The 19,930-nt window shown below is 43.7% G+C and overlaps 1 protein-coding gene across 1 annotated transcript in view; it reads right to left on the bottom strand.

Annotated features, from left to right (window-relative positions):
• The window catches only part of SLC3A1 (solute carrier family 3 member 1), a 30,021-nt gene extending 26,241 nt beyond the window's left edge, over positions 1-3,780 (bottom strand). Inside the window, exons 1-2 of the mRNA XM_081944451.1 lie at positions 3,082-3,780; positions 914-1,093 (exon numbers count right to left, since the gene is read on the bottom strand). Of these exons, the coding sequence (XP_081800577.1) occupies positions 914-1,093; positions 3,082-3,496 (595 nt within the window). The 5' untranslated portion in view covers positions 3,497-3,780. The remainder of the gene's footprint in view (positions 1-913; positions 1,094-3,081) is intronic.
• Between the last annotated feature and the right edge of the window lie 16,150 nt (positions 3,781-19,930).

Raw genomic sequence — 19,930 nt, 5'->3', positions numbered from 1 at the left:
CTGGCATGTAGAGCCATCTTTCAGGGCACTCCAGCTGTTGCCCATTGCTCTTCCGGGTTCCAGCACACACATGCATGCCGGCCAGCTGGTCTTCATATATGCATGCGTGCCAGAAACCAGAAGACCAAGTGAGCGGCGTGCATGCGTACGCCCGAAACCAGAAGCTCAGCTTCCCGGTACATGCATACAGGCTGGGGAACTGCTCTTCCGCTTTCCGGTGCTCCCCAGCAGGCGCATATGCATGTTCTTGTTTCAGTACTTGGTGGCGAAAAGGTTTGCCAACACCATCATAAGTTCTAGTGTTGGATCGAATCTTGGGTGATCTTGAAAAGGCTAAAAGCAAGATTGAAGCGGGTTAATATTTAAAGGGGAGACAATCCCTGAATGTTAAGTAAAACTGGGAAAACAGAATCACTTCTGCATTTTCCCCAAAAATATTACATGGACCTATGCATGAACCTGACCTAAGTATAGGGGTGTCAAACAGGCCACGCCCACTCCAGCTCCACGAAGGAAAAACGTTGTGATACATCACATGACAGCAACATGACACCACGAGTTTGACAACCGTGACCTAAAAGAATCTTTACCTTTTCCTTTCACGGACAAAACAACATCAAAAATTGCTCAGATTCAACTCTATATGTATAATAAAGAAGTCTCCTTTGAGTCAAATTATGTCCCTAATGATTATATGATTAATGATTATATGATTAACACATCCATGAAGGAAATAATTTGCTACTTGAAAGTAAAACTTTCACTCTTTGTATTCCAAGTCATTCTTCCAAGTATTAACTGAATGGAACCCATTAGATTTTTGAAGTCAGGCAAGAGGAACTGAGTATAGCCAACTTTACATGAAGTTAGATGTAAAAGAAAATGGTACTTCTTTCTTAACAATAAAGCCAACCTTTATCGTGGATTGCTGCAACCAGATCTTCAAAATCCTTCATGCTTCCAAGGATTGGATCTATGTCTTGAAAATCCTCTATTCCATATCCAGAGTCTTTTATAGCTGATTTATAAAAAGATGTGATCCAAACAGTTTTTACATTAAGATACTGTATATGTTCTAGTTTTTCCTGGATACCTAATCAAGAAAAAAGTGGAACAATACTGTAAATATCAAGTCACAAATCTTCTGAAGAATTGAATCATTACTGGTAGGAGATGCAATTAGATTCGGGAAATTAGATTCCCAGATTGTGTCATGGTTTAAATAACCACTATTGTTTGGTTACATTCATACATCATTACCACCAAGGAGTAACTGTCTTAACTGTCAAACCTGGAAGCCATCTTTTACATTAGGCCTTCAGGCCTGCTACATTTTCTTCTGTAGGAAAATGGGAGGGGGTTAGGGTTAGGGTTATATGGAATATGGGTCATATATAGTCAAAATAACATTATTTTCTCAGAGAGTCAAGGACACCTTGCACTGCAGCTGTGATGATTTGACTGGGAGGTATCTCCAGTTTTGGATGGTGCCTGATTGGACCATGTGATGGACATGTGGGTGCTGGGCAGGGACTTAAACTTTCATTTGGGTGGGGAAAATGGGGAACATGTATGAAGTTAGCATTGTTCTTACTACTTAATTATGAAAATCAATTATAATAACATAAATAATACTGTAAGGAAAGCAGTAACAGTGGTTCAAACTGCTTAGAAATAATGGATCGGGAAGTTAAAACAACTTGAGGAAACCACCCCTGCCAATTTCGATAGTGGTGGTAACTGATCAATAGGAACCAGCAGCTGTTTTTATTGTAATCCATTTTGCATTGCCAAGAGAACTAAGTTGAGAGAGATTCTTAAAAGATATCACACCTTCTCAATGCTTTCTAGTGTAATGTGGAAATAGATACTATACTGTGTCATTACTTCAGATTCTTTGAGCCTTCCCATACTCTGCCTATATATCTCACCCACGACTATATGTATCTTTGGGTTATTTTCCTCAGCACACTTATATAAAATGTAAGATTAATTTTAAGGTAATTGAGTTAATCTAGCACAAACTGACATATGTTTACTGGATATGAACTGAAACAAGAAGTGGGACGCCCTAAACACTCAAGGTGCAATGTTACACAATAGGCAAACTCAAGATATTGCTGAAATCACAACTCTCAGTACCTCCGGGGGCTTTGGCCAGAAGTGAAATACAGTTCAGTAAGGGAGAGACCAATGTTGTGAACATACTACCTGTAAGATTTCTATGCTGTTTTCAACCTAGCATTTGAGAATCTAAAAATTATTTGGTTACCCATCTTAAGATGGAACATTGTAAAAAAGTATTTCCAATTAACCTTTATTTGAAAGCAAGAATGTGCAACTTTCCTGCGCTGAGATCCATAGTTAGATTTCAGATGGCCTGATGGAAGTTGCTTTTCACAATACCTGGCCGGTATTTTAAATTTTTAGGGGTAGACTTTTAAGCTGTTTTTAATTTTTATTATTATTGTACAGACTCTATATTTAATTCATTTTTAAGGGGTGTCTAATATATTTTTATTTTGTATATGGTTTTTTAGCTCTGTCTGTACACCGCCCCGAGTCCCTTTGGGGAGAGGGAGCGGTCTATAAATTCAATAAAATAAATAAATAAATAAGTAAGTAAGTAAGTAAGTAAGTAAGTAAGTAAGTAAGTAAGTAAGTAAGTAAGTAAGTAAGTAAATAAATAAATAAATAAATAAATAAATAAATTAAAAAAAAAATAATTAACAGATAGCTCCCTAGACAAAAATTAAATCCGATTTCATTTCATTTACATTTATATTGAATCAGCATTAAATACAAGGACCGCTCTCTAGTTATGGGCTAGTAATTTCCCCCCCTTCTCATCTAAAGGTTACAATTTGGTAATAAACTTAGGAATCTCAAGTCTTTGGGAGGCTTTGGACCTTTCTTTTAAAGGCACCGTTTTCTGCAAAATTTCTTACTGTAGAACTTCTTTCTCTCTCCAAAGAGAGGATTTGACAAGATCGTCAGACGAAAGAGCTTTAAAACTCAGTTCCTTTTAAAAACACACAATATGGCAAGGCTGCCATTCCTCCGACAGTTGGATGTACTCACCTTTGAGATCACCGTTCCCATCTTTGTCAGTGTCTTTAAATGACCGTGGATAGATCTGATAAATGGAACTGGCTTGCCACCAATCAAGACATTTGGGGGACAAGGCAATGATTGTGACCGTAGCTGCCACAAGCACCAGTGAAGCTGCAATGATCAACCAGAAGAGTATCTCTCTGGTAATCCTGTAGCGTGCCTTTGTGGAGTAGTGAAGGAGCACCTCTTTGGGCATTCCTGCATAAGGCTGCTGAGTTAATCCGTCCTGTGCTTCTACTTCCATGACGAGAGGACCAGCCCTTGGTGACCCTTCCTCAGCTGCTTCTTTGGCACCCCGCTCCTCATCCTGAAGAAAGCCATTGTTGTCCAAGCCTTCTTTCTCTTTCAGCTCAACAGAGAGGACTGTATTTTCTCCAGCCATTACTTTTGTTCAGTGCTGTCTCCTCTTGCTCAGAAGTCTCATGTAGCTGAGAAGTGGGTTGAATACCTTCAATCAGTGAAATACATTCTTGTCATTTGTCCCTGGTTTATAAATAAACCTGACCAACCAGTCCAAAGTCTGACTAAGATTAAAGAGAGTCAAGTGCTCCAACTCCTTTGAACAAAAGTCTTTTCTTTATAGTCTGGTAAAATGTTGCAAGAGAACAAAGATCTAAATGGACTTCAAAAGGAAATGAATTGCAGGGCTTCGGAATAGGTGGTGGCATTCTTGTTTTTCTCTTCAGCAATGGATCTTTGCCCTTAACCCTTTGATGTTGGGAAGATGTTCCATAGGCAAGCTTCCTGCCATGGCAGTACCATTATGTTAAACCATTGAAAGTGCAACTGAATTTAAAAGGCTACTTTATTTTTAACTACTAGATGATTGAATTTGTTTATAAATTTATAAGGCTGCCCATGACCCTGGGTGGTTAACACAAGAAGATTAGGTAACGAGTTACATTAAAATTAGATTAAACACCCAGGGCTGCCGAGAGAATTATTAAGCACTGGAACAAGACTAATAGTCAAACTATTCTCCAAGGCACCTGAGGGTAGAACAAGAAGCAATGGGTGGAAACTAATCAAGGAGAGAAGCAACTTAGAACTGAGGAGAAATTTCCTGACAGTTAGAACAATTAATCAGTGGAACAGCTTGCCTCCAGAAGTTGTGAATGCCCCAACACTGGAAGTCTTTAAGAAGATGTTGGATAGCCATCTGTCTGAAATGGTATAGGGTTTCCTGCCTAGGCAGGGGGTTGGACTAGAAGGCCTCCAAGGTCCCTTCCAACTCTACTATTGTATTATTGTATTGTAATATAGGCACCCTCACCTACACACGAACACATAAATCAATAATGTCATAATTGTACATTTATTAATTATATTCAAACATAATTACATTCAAGCAAATATATTAAAAAGAGGACAGGTACTTCTGTAAAAGATAATAAAAACAATAATACACATTAGTATTTAAACAATGAAACAATGTACAGATTTTTGAGATGACATTTCATAACCATTCATAAACTGAAAAGAAAATATAAAATATATTTGTAAATGAAATGAAACTAGTTGTAAACTTAAATAAATAAGTAATGAAATTAAAATTCAACAAATTACATAAATAACTGTGTGAGATTAATAAAGGTTATGTGAAACAAGGATGCAAGGTGGTTTTGCTATACACACAATGTATAGAGCAGGGGTGTCCAAACTTGGGAACTTTAAGACTTGTGGACTTCAACTCCCAGAATTCCCCAGCCATGCTGGCTAGGGAATTCTGGGAGTTGAAGTCCACAAGTCTTAAAGTTCCCAAGTTTGGACACCCCTGGTATAGAGCATGAAGTACGTATATATCCAATGTTGTTTTTCTTTTTAAAAATTGGGTTTTGTAATTTTTTTTAAATGTACCAGTACATCACCACCCCTCTCAGGCCTGTAAACGCCTAAAAAGAAGGAGAGAAAATTGGCATAAAGTCAAAGCTGATGTACTTCGCTTAAACTGATAAGGCTTTTTTTTTAAAAAAAGAATAATTTTATTAATCCATTTTCAAACTAACATATATAAATAAAATAAACACGAACAATCCCCAGAGGGAAGGAAAAACATTACAATGAAACACATAAAGAAAAGAACAAAGAATCTGTAGATAACAGCTACATCCTAAGTTCACCTGATTTTGTAAGTCTTTAAAAAGAAAAACTAAAATTTCAGTTTTCACCAAGCCTGTTCAAGAATTTTTTTCCCCCAAAGAGAAAGAGTATATGTAAAAGCAGATGAAGATCAACAATGAAACTTGTGAGGGGAATCAAAAATCAAGTCTTTCAGGCTTTCTAAAGTCTTTTAGGTTGGGAATCACCCAGATATCTTGAAGAACTTCATTCCAGAGGACAGGCACACTGCTGTGTGGACTGCAATGGTTGATGCCCTTCAACCTTTCACACTTCCTATGTTCAGTTTTCTTATTTTCAATCTGTAAACAGCTGCATTCAAATAGTAATATGCATTCAAATTTGCAGAAAAACGTCTTTTAATTTTTGTACTGTGTGATAGTTGTCTCAGCTTTTGTTCATTCAGGAATTCACTGAAAGATAGAATTTGCCCAGGGAGGCTTAAATCTTTGACAACAAGCAATCTAAAATCAATTCACTTTTAAGTCATTTAAAGTCATTTTCAATGGTTAAACTTGGGGAAATTGACAAATCCCACGAGAATGCAGCATTGTTGCATAACAACTTGTGTAATAATAGGGGTGTCCCAAATATTTAATGTATTTGCAAGCGTTTGGAGCATTTTTTAAAAAAAATTATTTTTGAAAAAATGGAGAGGGAATGCTCAGTCCATTACGAATGAGAAGGTCATTGCATGAAGCTCATGTCTGGCTTAATGGGGACTGGATCATGGTAGAAAGGTCCACCAGGAGTCATGTATACTTCGTAGAAGTTGAATACTATAATTTTTGAATTATATTCAATGTCAGGGTTCCAAATAGCATCCAAAATTAAATCAGAGTCCAAGGCAAAGTATTGCTCAAAGTTCCAATTTATTAAGAGAGCCATGTTGGCACATCTGGGAAAACCCGAATCTGAAAGTTTCCCAGTTTTCCCCATCCAGTTGAAAGTTCATGATCTTGACCCACACCAACAAGGCCATCACATAGTCCAATCTTCTACTGCCATGCTGGCAGTTCCACCCATCTAGTTACGGTCAGGTGCAGAGGTGTAGAGACAAAGGATGACCTTGACTTCTAGAAAGGAATTTTATTTTGGCTACCTAGCATTTAACTCCATGCCATTCCCCCTCCCATTTTCTCATAGTAGAAACAGCATAGTAGAATAACAGAAAGTGTGGCAGGCCAAAGATCCAAAAGGAATATGGCTACAGGCCTGACATTCAATTTGAATTCAGAATTTTTCAAAACCCTCCTTTTATGACTTATGAGACCGTAAATATGAAAGAAAGACACTCTGCAATAAGTTACAAGACCCTAAAATCCAAATTCAGCCTTGGATATGTATAAATTCTCTTCTCAAAACTGCTGCTGCTAAGAGTTTTCTTTTCCCATACCTGCACAACTTATATCCCACTAAGAAGCTAGATATAGAACTCCTACTTGTTAGTATATAAAACACAATTAATGTTTAATCTTTGCAGCCAGGTTTGGAAAGGACCACAGAAATAATGACTACTAGCGGACTTCCGGTTCCGGCGGCTACGGCGACAGGCAAGCCTTTGCCTGCTCCCGCTCTCCCGGTGGGCTTCCCCCGCTTCTGGGGGGGCACAGGACGCCCCGGAGAGGCGTCCTGCCGAGGGAACGGCTCGCGGAGGGTCCTGGCGTCGGCGTCGGCTGGCGGGGGCTTCTCCGCTTCGTTCTAGGCACCGGGGAGCAGTCTCGGAGGGCGCCCATGTGTGCGCGTCTCGCCCCATGCCGATCGGAGAACGCACTCTTGAACGAAGCAGCGGCAGTATGGTGAGAGGCTTCCCTTCTTCACTCCCTCTTTCTTGAATTGATGGACTTTTCAGCATTTTTAAAAAAAAGTTAAACTTTCGGATTCCTGCTAGAGGTGCGGCTAGAGGGAGGGGGATTTCCCCCCCTCCCTTGGACAAGCGGCTTGAGAAGATTTTGCTTTCACCCCCAGGGGAAGGAGGAGGGGGGAGAGCCAACTAATGATGTCTCACCCTCATAAAAGTGACTTTCATTGGACTTAGCTCTAGAACTTATGGGTGAACTGAGAACTTTCTGAACTTTTAAAATTTTATTATGCCTCTGAGCCCAAAGCTGGCAGGGCAAGATGGCACACTTCCGTTGTCTTCATGAACTGTGAAACCTGACTCCACCTTTAAAATTCAGGCTTCCGGTCTTTGTCTCCGAGTCACCCAGAGGAATCTCTTGTGGATTGTTATTTTCTGAACTCTTTGGAGAAAAAACTTTCATCTATTGCTAGAGTGACCAAAGAAACCCCCATCTGTTTGGATCCTCTGCCTTCTGAATTCGCCTGCCTGCTCTACTTCTGCAGCTGCCCAGTTTCTACTTTGACTGATCTCCTTGCTTCATAAACCATGTCTCCAAAAAGACCACCTCCTGGAAAGCCTGGTTTTGCTACTTCTGCCCCAACGTCTGCAACGTCTAGTCCAGCTACACAGTCAAAGATAACAGAACTGATGCAACCCAAGACCACAGAGATAGACTTTCAACAAATGCTTCAACAAATTTTACAGGGCCAGGAGGAAATTAAGAAACAGTTAAGGGAAATGAAAGATGAAATTAAAGAGAATCAAGCCCAAATCTTTAAGAACTCACAGAGACTGGACCTTGTGGAGGGTGGGGTGGCGGAGGCGAGGGGGGGGGGTAGAGGCTTTACAGAAGGGGAACAAAGAACTCGACATCCAACAAATGAAAACAGAGTTTGAGAGAATGTCCTTTTATCTTAGATTTCAAAATGTAATAGAAGCAGATGGGGAAAACATAAGGGACATTATGACTAATATTTTAGCTGAATACATACACAAAGATAAACAACAGATGGAATGGGAGATAGACCTAGCCTATAGAGTGAATTCAGCATATGCCAGAACACATAATGTACCCAGGGAGGTTCATATTAAATTCCTTAGGAAAACCACAAGAGACGAAATTCTGGGTGTACAAAGGGGGCAAACATTGACATACCATGACAGGGAGATAACCATTCTAAAGCAGATTCCCAAAAAAATTAGGGAAAAAAGGAAAAGCTATTCGCAATTGGCGAATAAATTATACCAGAAGGGGGTGTGGTTTAGATGGTTGATGCCTGAAGGTATGCTGATATTCTGGGAGGAGACAAGAATCAGAATTAACACACCCATAGAGGCACAGGCCTTTATGGAAAAAAATAAAGCCAACCTAGAAAAAACAGAAGACAACACAACGGTCATACAGGACACGGGAGGGGCCGGAGCTCTGCCAGTGGGGGGTGAAGGGGCAACACCAAGAAAGCTCAGATCACAAAAATAAATAAGAAAACCACAATGTTATAAACAGACCGAAAGTAATAATGAATTTATAACTAGACTATATATTATAACTATATAAACTGATTGAAAATTATCTTTTCTAGAATTAATATGCTGATTTTTTTTTGATTATGTATTATGGTTTGATATCTTGATGTAACCTAGGAGTCTGGAGGGAGGGGGCGTCTGCCACACTTGCAACTGCCAAAATTTGTAACCATTCCACTTACCCTTTTCCGCATAAATGTTTTTAAAAAAACCAATAAAACTTTTTGAAAAAAAAAAAAAGAAATAATGACTACTAGCCTGGAAATTCTTTGTCCCTCATAATAGAATCCTACAGGTGTATCACCATATTGATATACCGTATTTTTGGAGTATAAGATGCACCATTTTCCCTCAAAAAAGAGGCTGAAAATTTGGGTGCATCTTATACACCGAATACAGCATTTTTTGCCTCCTGAAACCATGCCCCTTCATCAAAATGGCCGTGCAGAACCTGTAGAAGGCTTTCAGAGAACTCCTGGGAGCTGGGGAAGGCAGAAATGAGTGAAAAGCAGGCTGTTTTTTGCCCAGTTTTGCCCTCCCAGCCCCCAGGAGTACTCTATAAGCCTCCTAAAGGCTATGCATGCAATTTCTTTTACAAAAAAACGGGCCCGTTTTCGGAAAAATACAGGCCGTTTTTTGCTCGTTTTGGGGGGGGCACACCCCAGGAGCACTCTGCAAGCACCCTAAAGACTATTCAAGCCTTTTTTGGGGAAAGAAAACAGGTCCTTTTTCGCGAAAAGCGGGCCGTTTTTGGGAGGTTTGCAGAGTGCAAAAACATTTTTAAAATTTGCCTCTTCAAAACCTTGGTGCGTAGTCAATGGTTATAGATAGTCAAAATAACAAGTAACAAGTGACAAGTGGGCAGGTTAGCCATGGCAGGTAGATGGCAAATGGCAGGGGTTGATAAATCCTTTCTCTTCCTGGCACTAAACCTCCTGCCAATGGAAGCCTCCTGCCAATCTCCTGGGCACAGACCCGTCCTGCCCTTGGTGCCACAGGGCTCCCTCCTTCTGCCAGGCTCCAGCATAGCTCTTTAAGGGCTAGCCCCATCATAGTCTGCCTCCCCCAGCTTCAGCGGCCCCCCCGCTGTTAGTCCTGGCCCGAGCGCTGCTCCGGCCGGCCTACGGCTCTCCCGCAGGCCTTCTTCGGCCTCCAGCGTCTCGAGCCTCATGCAAACCCCCGAACGGCCTTTCTGCGGTCCTCACCCTCCAGTTCGGCCTTGCTAGCATCGCCGATACTGTCATTGCGCCGCCCGGGTCGCTGGGATGCCGCTGGGATGCCGTCGCCGCCACCCGTTCATCCTGCCTCTGCCCCTATCTCCGCAGTCGCCGCCGCCACCATCGCCGACCTCCAGCTGAAGCTCCAATACTGACTCCACCTCCAACTCTCATTTCGGCTCCAGCTGGGGCTATTTCCTCATCTCTCCTGGCTGTTTGACCACCCTGGAGGGCCAATTAAGGCTCCATGGAAAGCCAGGGTGGTCGCTGCTCTTAATTCCCGACCCTCATGATGGAAAGAGGGCCGGGGGCGCCCCCTCCCCCGTCAGAGAGCTCCGTGGTAGTACGGAGCTCAGAAGTCAGCAGCCATTTCCCCGGAAGCTCCTCCTCCTTGCTCCTGCTGCGGGAGTCCCCCCTCTCGCAGACATGGCCCTCTGCCCTTTCGAGGGCCCACCTTAATGACGGGTTTGTTAACCCCGAGAGGTGGAGGAAGCAGAGACTTAGGGGGTTTTTAGTTAAATATTTTTTAAATTCTTTTAGGGGTTCAGGGGTTGGGGGGTGGGTGGGTCAGATCAGGAGCGATGACAGAGCCAGGTCACCAGGTGGGGTCTTGAGCAGAAGGAGCAGAGAGGAGGAGGGGGGAGAGGATATCATTCCTATACAGGGCTCTTTGATTCCAACAGTCGTAGGGAGGGGCAGATACGAGGACAGATTAACAACTCGCAGTCGGTTGGGAGAACGTGGGTGCTGGTTACACCCGGTCGCTTGTACCAACCCCCGCGTTCTAGGTGGTCAGGATCTGCAGGCCCAGGGCCTGAGGCTGTTGTTATGCAATGCGAGGTCCGTTGTCAATAAGGCCCCCCTCATTCATGATCTAATTTTGGAGGGGGAGCCGGACCTCGCGGGAATAACAGAAACCTGGTTGGGCCACGAGGGAGGGTTACCCTTCGTGGAAATGTGCCCACCAGGTTACCAAGCATTTCACCAGCCCCGGACCCGGGGAAGGGGCGGTGGGGTAGCAGTGATTATCTGGGAGGACTTAGAGCCGAGGGAGTCCACTGTGCCACAGACGTCCGGGTGTGAATCCCTTGTTGTGAAATGGGGCCCTGGGAGGCAGTTGGGCCTGCTGATAGTATACCTGGCTCCCCGCCATACATCAGCGACCCTGCCTGAGCTCCTCGAGCTGATCTCATCGGTGGCGGTTGAGACCCCCAAACTTTTAGTGATGGGGGATTTTAACCTGCCGTCGGTGGGAGAAGCATCAGAGGGGGTTCGGGAGTTTATGGCTTCCATGATAGCCATGGACCTGACTCAAATGATTCAGGGCCCGACACACGAGGGAGGTCACACCTTGGACCTCGTTTTTGTCTCTCGCCAGTGGTTGAGTGATCTGGGAGGAGTGAATTTAACCATCACTCCTCTGTCATGGTCAGATCACTCACTCCTCCGACTTGACTTCCCTGGTGCTACCCCTCGCTGCGGGGAGGCGGAACCGGAAAACACTAGATGGTTCCACCCCAGGTGCTTGATGGAACTAGACAGGTTCCAGACGGAGCTTGGGCCACCTCCTGCAGCCCTGACCCGCCCTCGGGTAGAGGACCTGGTGGCTGCGTGGAATAATGCGACTACCGGGGCCTTGAACCGGGTGGCGCCTTTGCGGCCTCTCCGGCGGCAACGATCCACCCTGGCTCCTTGGTTCACCGAGGAGCTAAGGGTGATGAAGCGCCGCAAGAGATGCCTAGAGAGTCGTTGGAGATCCTCCCGATCCGAATTTGACCGAGCACAGGTACGAGCCCATTTAAGGACGTACCTAGTGGCATTGAGAACGGCCAAACGTCAATATTGTGCCGCTCTCATTGCATCCGCAGAGAACCGCCCTGCCACCCTGTTTCGGGTGTCCCGCTCCCTTCTGTTTCAGAGGCCGCGGGAGGCCCCTCTACAGGGTAGGGCAGAGGAGTTTGGGAAATATCTGCAGGATAAAGTCGCTCAAATCCGGAAGGATTGGGTCCCCTTCAGTGGCCCAGTCGAGACGCCAGTGGCGAGTCTTGAGAAACCTTTTTGGGAGGAGTTTGACTTGGTTGTCATCGAGGATTTGGACAGATTGCGTGGACGACTGCGACCTACCACATGTTTGCTGGACCTGTGTCCCTCCTGGCTTGTACTGGCTTCCTGGGAGGTTACACGCGACTGGCTCCTGGGCCTAGTGAACGCTTCGTTGGGTGAGGGGTCTCTCCCGGCCGCCTTGAAAGAGGCGGTGGTGAGACCCTTGCTCAAGAAGCCTTCCCTGGACCCTACGGAGCTGGCCAATTATCGTCCTGTCTCCAACCTTCCCTTTTTGGCGAAGGTTGTAGAGAGTGTGGTGGCTTCTCAGTTTCCACGACATCTGGAGGAGAATGATTATCTAGACCCGCGCCAGTCCGGCTTTCGCCCTGGGCACAGCACAGAGACGGCCTTGGTCGCGTTGGTAGATGATCTCTGGAGGGCCAGAGATAGGGGTTGTTCCTCTATCCTGGTCCTATTAGACCTCTCGGCGGCTTTTGATACCATCGACCATGGTATCCTGTTGCACCGACTGGAGGGGTTGGGGGCCCGGGGCACCGTTTTGCGGTGGTTCGGCTCCTACCTCTCCGGCCGGACGCAACGTGTGTTGGCAGGGGAGCAGAGGTCGACCCTAAGCCCCCTTACTTGTGGGGTGCCACAGGGGTCGGTCCTCTCGCCACTCCTGTTCAACACATATATGAAGCCGCTGGGTGAGATCATCCGTGGTTTCGGGGTGGGATACCATCTGTACGCTGATGATACTCAGCTGTACATCTCCACCCCGAACCACCCCAACGAGGCCGTCAAAGTGATGTCCCGGTGTGTGGAAGCCGTACGGGTCTGGATGGATGACAACCGACTCAGGCTCAACCCTTCCAAGACGGAGTGGCTGTGGGTTCCGGCTCCCTGGTTCAACCAGATAATTCCATCTCTGGCCATTGGGGGCATTCAACTCGCCCCCGTGGAGCGGGCGCGCAATTTGGGTGTCCTCCTGGATGCCAGGCTGTCCATGGATGAACATGTGACAGCCGTGGCCAGGGGGGCGTTCCACCAGTTTCGCCTGGTGCGCCAATTGCGCCCCCTATTGGACCGGGACGCCTTACGCACAGTCACCCATGCGCTGGTGACGTCTCGCCTGGACTACTGTAACGCTCTCTACATGGGGCTTCCCTTGAAATGCACTCGGAGACTGCAGTTGGTCCAGAATGCGGCCGCACGGGTGATTATGGGGAGTACTAAGTACTCCCATGTGACACCTCTCCTGCGCGAGCTGCACTGGCTTCCTGTGGTCTATCGAGTGCGTTTCAAGGTCTTGATTACGATCTTTAAAGCGCTCCATGGCTCAGGACCTAGTTACCTGCGGGATCGTATTCTGCCCCATACATCCCTACGACCCATCCGCTCGCACAGAGAGGGACTTCTCCAGGTGCCGTCCACCAGACAGTGCCATGGGGCGGCGCCTAGGAGCAGAGCCTTCTCTGTGGCGGGCCCAGCCCTGTGGAATGACCTCCCCCCGGATATTAGGACCACTACTGACCTCCGCTCCTTCCGTGTCAAGCTCAAGACCCACCTTTTCCAATTAGCTGGCCTGGCTCAACCATAACTTCGTAACGCTCCTGATGGGTTTTTTAATTTAGTAATTTTATTTAAGGGGATTTTAAATTGTGTTTTTAACTGTCTTTCACTTATAAGTCAACTCTCCTCCATGCACATATGTATATGTCTCTGTTCTTTTTGTATATATGTTTGTCTTATGTGTATTTTTATCCGTTTTGATTGTACGCCGCCCCGAGTCCTTCGGGAGAGGATTGCGGCTAATCAAATAAAATTATTATTATTATTATTATTATTATTATTATTATTATTATTATTATTATTATTATTATTATTATTATTATTATATAAATAAACTGTTAAATAAGAAAAATGTGGCTTTGAGTTCATTCTTGATTTTGAGCTTCACTGTTTTTCTTCCCTAATCCCTTTAAATTTACTTGTCATGAGCAATAAAAGCAAAACCACTAGAAATAAAGGACTTTTGCTCTCATGTTGAACATACAGATTTCTTGGAGTTAAAGAAGAAACCTGACTAAATAGGTTTGATGCAGCAAAGATCTTCACCTTGGCCTGACCAGACTTCCATAAAATGGGATTGGACATTTGTGACAAGGATTGTAGCCCGTTTGGCTAATGAAATGTCTGCAAGAAAACAATTAAGCTCAAAGAGCACCGAGGACCCTCAATTTCTAGCTCAGTTTTACAGCATATTGTTTGCATGGAGGAACAGATGCCTGGCACCTACAATCAGAAAGATCATTGTAGCAAGAATCGAAGAGCTTTGCCTACCATTTCAGACAGCTGCTGTCAAATAGCCAATGGTTGTTTGCACATTTGCCCTTGGGTAATTTATCCATGATTGTTTGACAATTTCTTAGATTCACACTGGCTCTCTGAAGCATAAACTAAGCAAACAGGTTGACAAGCTGAAATAGACTTGGTTTTTAGTTCGATAGTTAATTCTGATAGAGGGACGGATTGAAGCCACACCTATATTCCCTTGATGTTGTTTTGTGAAAATAATATACAGGTAGTTGCTGGCTCCCGACCATTCATTTAGCAACCATTCAACATTATGATCATATTGAATAAAGGGACATATGACCCATATCTGAAGTTATGGCAATTGCAACAACTTTGTGGTCCCATGGTCAAAATTCAGGTGCTCAGCAGCCTGCACACAACTTATGGCCACAGGGGAGCTTCATCTCTTGCCTCGCCTATCTAACCTTATCTATGCTCTTTTGTCTGCCTGCACTGCTGACCCAGATGACCTTCACTCTCTTCTTGCTCTTGCTGCTGAAGAGGTGTGCCTAGCCTGGCTGCTGGGCTTCAGCTGCAAAACATGAAAAAGAAAACAAAAAAACCACATCAGAGCTAGAGTGTGGCAAAATGTCCCTTTGGAAAAAAATCTCTTGGAGCAAGGCGTGCCCAGCCTGACCCAGGAGCTCAGTGTGAATGGGCATTCTGACACAGTGTGGCTTAAGGCTTTCTTTTCTTTTTGTCTTCTTTTTCTTTTCTTTCTTGATGTAGCGTACCCCAACACAGCCCAGCAGCCAGGTTGGCATGCCTTGTCAGCAAATGGCAGCAAGAAGGCAAAGATCTTTTGGGTAACGTAAAGGTGAAGGTTCCCCTTGCACATATGTGCTAGTCGTTCCCGACTCCAGGGGGCGGTGCTCATCTCCATTGCAAAGCCGAAGAGCCAGCACTATTTGAAGACGTATCCATGGTCATGTCGCCGGCATGACTAAAAGCCGAAGGTGCACGGAACGCTGTTACCTTCCCAACAAAGGTGGTTCCTATTTTTCTACTTGCATTTTTACATGCTTTCGAACTGCTAGGTTGGCAGAACCTGGGACAAGTAAAGGGAGCTCACTCCATTACGCGACACTAAGGATTAGAACTGCCAACTTTTCTGATCAACAAGCTCAGCATCTTAGCCACTGAGCCACCGCGTCCCTACTCTGCTGGGTAGTGAGAGCAATTAAAGCTGAGGGCTGGGATAGCTGTGACTTTCCAGGACATTCAAGCAGCCTCTAAGCTGTGCAGTTCTGAGGCTGCTTGTCACCCCACAAGACAGGATGCAGGAGAACCAAAGGGCAGAGATGTGTGCGTATATTGAGGTAGGTGGGTGGGTGAATAGGGTTAGTTGGAGGTAGTCCCTTACCTTACTGAGGCTTTAGGATAGAAGGCACCGATAGGCGGCTTGGACTGGGATTATTTAACAATCTGTGATTCTTGGTTGACAGGATTGCCATCATTACGCAATGTGATCAATGATATCTTACTTTATGACTCTTACCAAAGGAAATTCCATTCCCAATTGTGCTCATAAAGTGAGGACTATTTGTACTCCTGAATGTCTTAAATTGGTAAGACATTCAGAAAGTAGCCTAGCCTGGGGCTTGTATGTTAATGTATTAAAAAGTAAATGCAGTCCATATTTGAAGTTCAAAACTGTAATATCACCCTTAACGTAATTTGTTGTAAAGTTCTCTAATTTTTCCTACTTAAGGTATTGTCTACCATGACTTATATTTTTAATATATAGTGCATTGAGACACCCTTCACTTTTGACAATGTTGTTATGCTGCAGCCTGATTCTAGTTGTTGAATTCCCCCCCCCCATTAATCTACACTCAGTATCCCATGACAAAGTGAAAATAGAATTTTGAAAATGTCTGTACATTTATTAAAAAGAAGAAAAACTGAAACACCACATTGGCGTAAGTATTCAGACCCTTCATGTAGTACTTTGTTGAAGCACCTTTGGCAGCAATTACAGCCTTGAGTCTTTTGGGGTATGACGCAACAAGCTTTGCACACCTGCATTGGGGGAATCTTCTGCCATTCTTTCTTACAAATCCTCTGAAGCTCAATCAGGTTGGATGGTGACTATTGGGGCAGCCATTTTCAGGTCCCTCCAGAGATGGTCAATAGGGTTCAAGTCAGGGCTCTGGCTGGGCCACTCTAGGACATTCACAATTTGTCCCTAAGCTACTCCTGTTGTCTTGGCTGTGTTTTTAGGATCATTGTCATGTTGGAAAGTAAACATTTGACCCAGTCTGAGGTCCTGAGCATTGTGGAAGAAGTTTTCATTAAGGATATCCCTGTACTTTTCTCCATTCAGTTTTCCCTCAACCCTGACCAGTCTCCCAGTCTCTGCTGCTGAATGATGCTGCCACCACCACGCTTCATTGTTGGCATGATATGGGAAGTGATGAGTGGTGCCTGGTTTCCTCCAGACATTAACAGTTAGATTTGAGGTCGAACAGTTCAGTTTTGATTTCATTAGACTAGAGAAGCTTGTTCCTCACAATCTGAAAGTCCTTTATGTGCTTTTTTGAAAATTCCAAGTGGGCTTTCACATGCTTTGCACTGAGGAGGGGCTTCTGTCTAGCCACTCTGCCATAAACCCCAGATTGGTGGAGGGCTATATGATGGTTGTCCTTCTGGAACTCTGTCCCATCTCCACACAGGATCTCTGGAGCTCGGTCAGAATGACCACCGGGTTCTTGGTCACCCTTCTAACTAAGGCCCTTCTCCCTAGATTGTTCAGTTTGACCAGCTCTTAGAAGAGCTCTGGTTGTGCCAAACTTCTTCCATTTGAGAATTATGGAAGCAACTGCACTCTTAGAAACCAGAAATTTTATTGTAGCCTTCCCCAGATTTGTGCCTTGCAATAATCCTGTCTCTGAGCTCTGCAAGACAGTTCCTTCGATCTTATGGCTTTTGCTCTGCTACAATATGCATTGTCAGCTGTGGTGCCTTCTATAGAGAGGTGTGTGCCTTTTCAAATCATGTCCAATATAATTTATCACAGGCTCCAATCTGTAGAAACATGCCAGCAAATATCAAAAGGAACGGGAAGCACCTGATCTAAATTTCAGGAGTTGTTGCAAAGGGTCTGAATACTCATGTCAATGTGATATTTCAGGTTTTTTTAAAAAAAAATTTAATACATTTCTAAAATACTGTTTTCGTTTTGTAATTATGGGATGCTGAGTGTAGATTGAGAAAAAAATGAACTTCAACTTCTGTAGAATCGGGCTGCCGTGTAACAAATTTGACAAGTGAAGGGGGTCTGAATACTTTCTGAATGTACTATATTAGCTGATATATTACATTATTTTGGGGGTAGCATAAAAGTTCATCTGAGATGCCATAAAAAGCCATTCCCATTTTTTAAAGAAAACTTGTCCTTGACTCATGTAGAAAGTAAAGCTGCATTTACTTTCCAAATGAGTCACAGGTTAGAGTTTTCTTGACATATGCACTTTTGTAGGTGTAATGCTACACATGAAAGACATTAGAAGACTGGGCCATGAGACACTGTCAACTGTTAAAGAGAAAGTATAGCTGGCAACTGAATAGTGTGTGAAGAGACTCTGACAAGACCATCTCTAATTTCTCAGGCTGTAAAGGAGACAATAGCCAGAGGTGGGGGAGAATCGACTTTCAGACTTGCAAGATTCTATGACTTTACTGTAAAGTAGAATTAGCTCATCTGGTTGTGATTCCTTTCTGGTTTTCCCTGCAAGTCCTACAGAAGGGTAGACTAAAATCTGATTTATATTCATGATAGCAAAATGAAGTATAAGAGATTGCAAAGTGGGTTATATTATTTCAGGCTGCAGGTAATGGATCATAGCTTTAATGCTTTCTTGACTTCCTGTGAGAGAAAATAGTATCCTGAATAAAACAAATGGTTTTTTTTCCCTTCCACTTAATTTATGTGTTTTTTGGAGATTGCTTAGACAAGTCCCAGAGTTTTGGCAGTGACTGGCCTAAGATCACTCAGATGCCTTTGTGCCTTAGGTGGGACTATAACTCCTGGTTACTAGCCTGATGCCTTAACCACATCACCATACTGGCTCTAGTTTCACCTGTTTTGCAAAGGAAAGGACCACTCTGCAGCTAAAATGGAAAGGGTTAGCAGACTTGGTGAGTTACGTCCAGGGTTCCAGAAATAACATTATAGAATGGTGGAAGAAATATAGCAACATAAAATGTATGGTTAATACCTATGATGAATGAATGAACATTAACTCTTTTTCTTCTTCCCAATAAACAGAAAACAGAACTTGTCTGAAGAGGGCTGGGACTTTTCTAGATAATCTGAAGAGGCCAGTTCTAGATAAACTAGATAAGCAGCTGGGCAGCCCATCACATGACTCAGCACTTACACAGCCCATCGTGGACTTCCCTGGGCACAAAGTCTTTTGGCTGTTGCTAATAGAACTGAAAAGAAGTCCAGAAGCTGCATGATTTCTTTACCTTATTAAATTTATGAGTTTCCTCTTTGGAACATCTTCCAATGTAGTGTCATGCTTTTTATCATTTGTGTTTTCAGTTTTGGTGAATGGAGTGGTTTATTGTGGTGAGTTTTTTGTGATTTATTCTTCGAAAGCCACCCCCGGTTATTTCTTAGAAATTGTGCCTATATAAATGAAATAACTGAACAAGCAAACCACATTAAGTACCATTCTACACATGGGGGATGCACGCATAATAAATAATTCCTCCACATAGTTGAATGACTGTCATCAAAATAAACTGTGGCTGCCCTTAAGACCTCTATTTATAATAGGGAACCGGTGGCTATTTAGGGAATATTCTTTAACACTGAACTGGAAAACTTAACCGTAGTTAGATATCATAGATTTGGTTACTATTCCTATTAAGAATTTTCCTAGTAAACAAGTTGTCGCTTCACAACCAGATTTTTCCACCTCAGCCAAGCCCCTTGTAACTTCAAGCAGCTACAGCAGAATGCTTTTCCTCTGCTTTTGTTGATTTGGACTTGGATTATTTCCACACCTTAAAACTTCTTCTGATGGAAGTTTTCTTGAAGCCACCTCAGTCTGAGCTTGGCTGCCTCAAGATTCCTCCCCCCCCCCCCCCAGTAGAACTTCTTTCCACCTTAGCACCAATTTGGCCTCAGACCAAAAGGGCTGTTCATTTCATTGCAGAGCTCTGCTACCAGATGTTCATGAAATCCGAGAGTGCGATTTTCTCCAAACTGGTATCTCCACATACTGTCCCAGATGAGGAATTAAAATTCAGCATATCTAATTGAGTGCCCAGTTGTTTTCTGTTCTACAATCATTTCATTGTTTTGTTTATCTTTATTTATTGAGAAAACAGTTGAAGATTTTGAAGGGAACCAGCTGGAGCTGTATAGGTAAAATAGACACATCACACAACAGGTGAGAATCTCTTACCACTTGGGTGTTCAATATAATAGCACCTTAAAGCACAGGTTAACATTTAAGAATAAAAGCAAATAAAAAGATCGGGGTTTGCAAACTCCATTCAGAAAAATTAGGTTCTACCAAGTGTGATTAAAAAACAAACAAACTAGGTAAAACAAGGCCCTACAGCTACATGGCTGGGGACTTAACCATTCTTCTGATCTTTGGGAATAACTCACAGATCTGGCTACAGAAGACATTGCATATCCATAGCATCTTGAAAAAGAGCCCAAAGTAGGGGTTTCTATGATACCGTCCTC

Source organism: Natrix helvetica (assembly GCF_964273705.1).
Source record: "Natrix helvetica genome assembly, chromosome: 2".
Classification (NCBI taxonomy): Eukaryota; Metazoa; Chordata; class Lepidosauria; order Squamata; family Natricidae; genus Natrix; species Natrix helvetica.
This window is presented reverse-complemented; position numbering and strand designations above follow the sequence as displayed.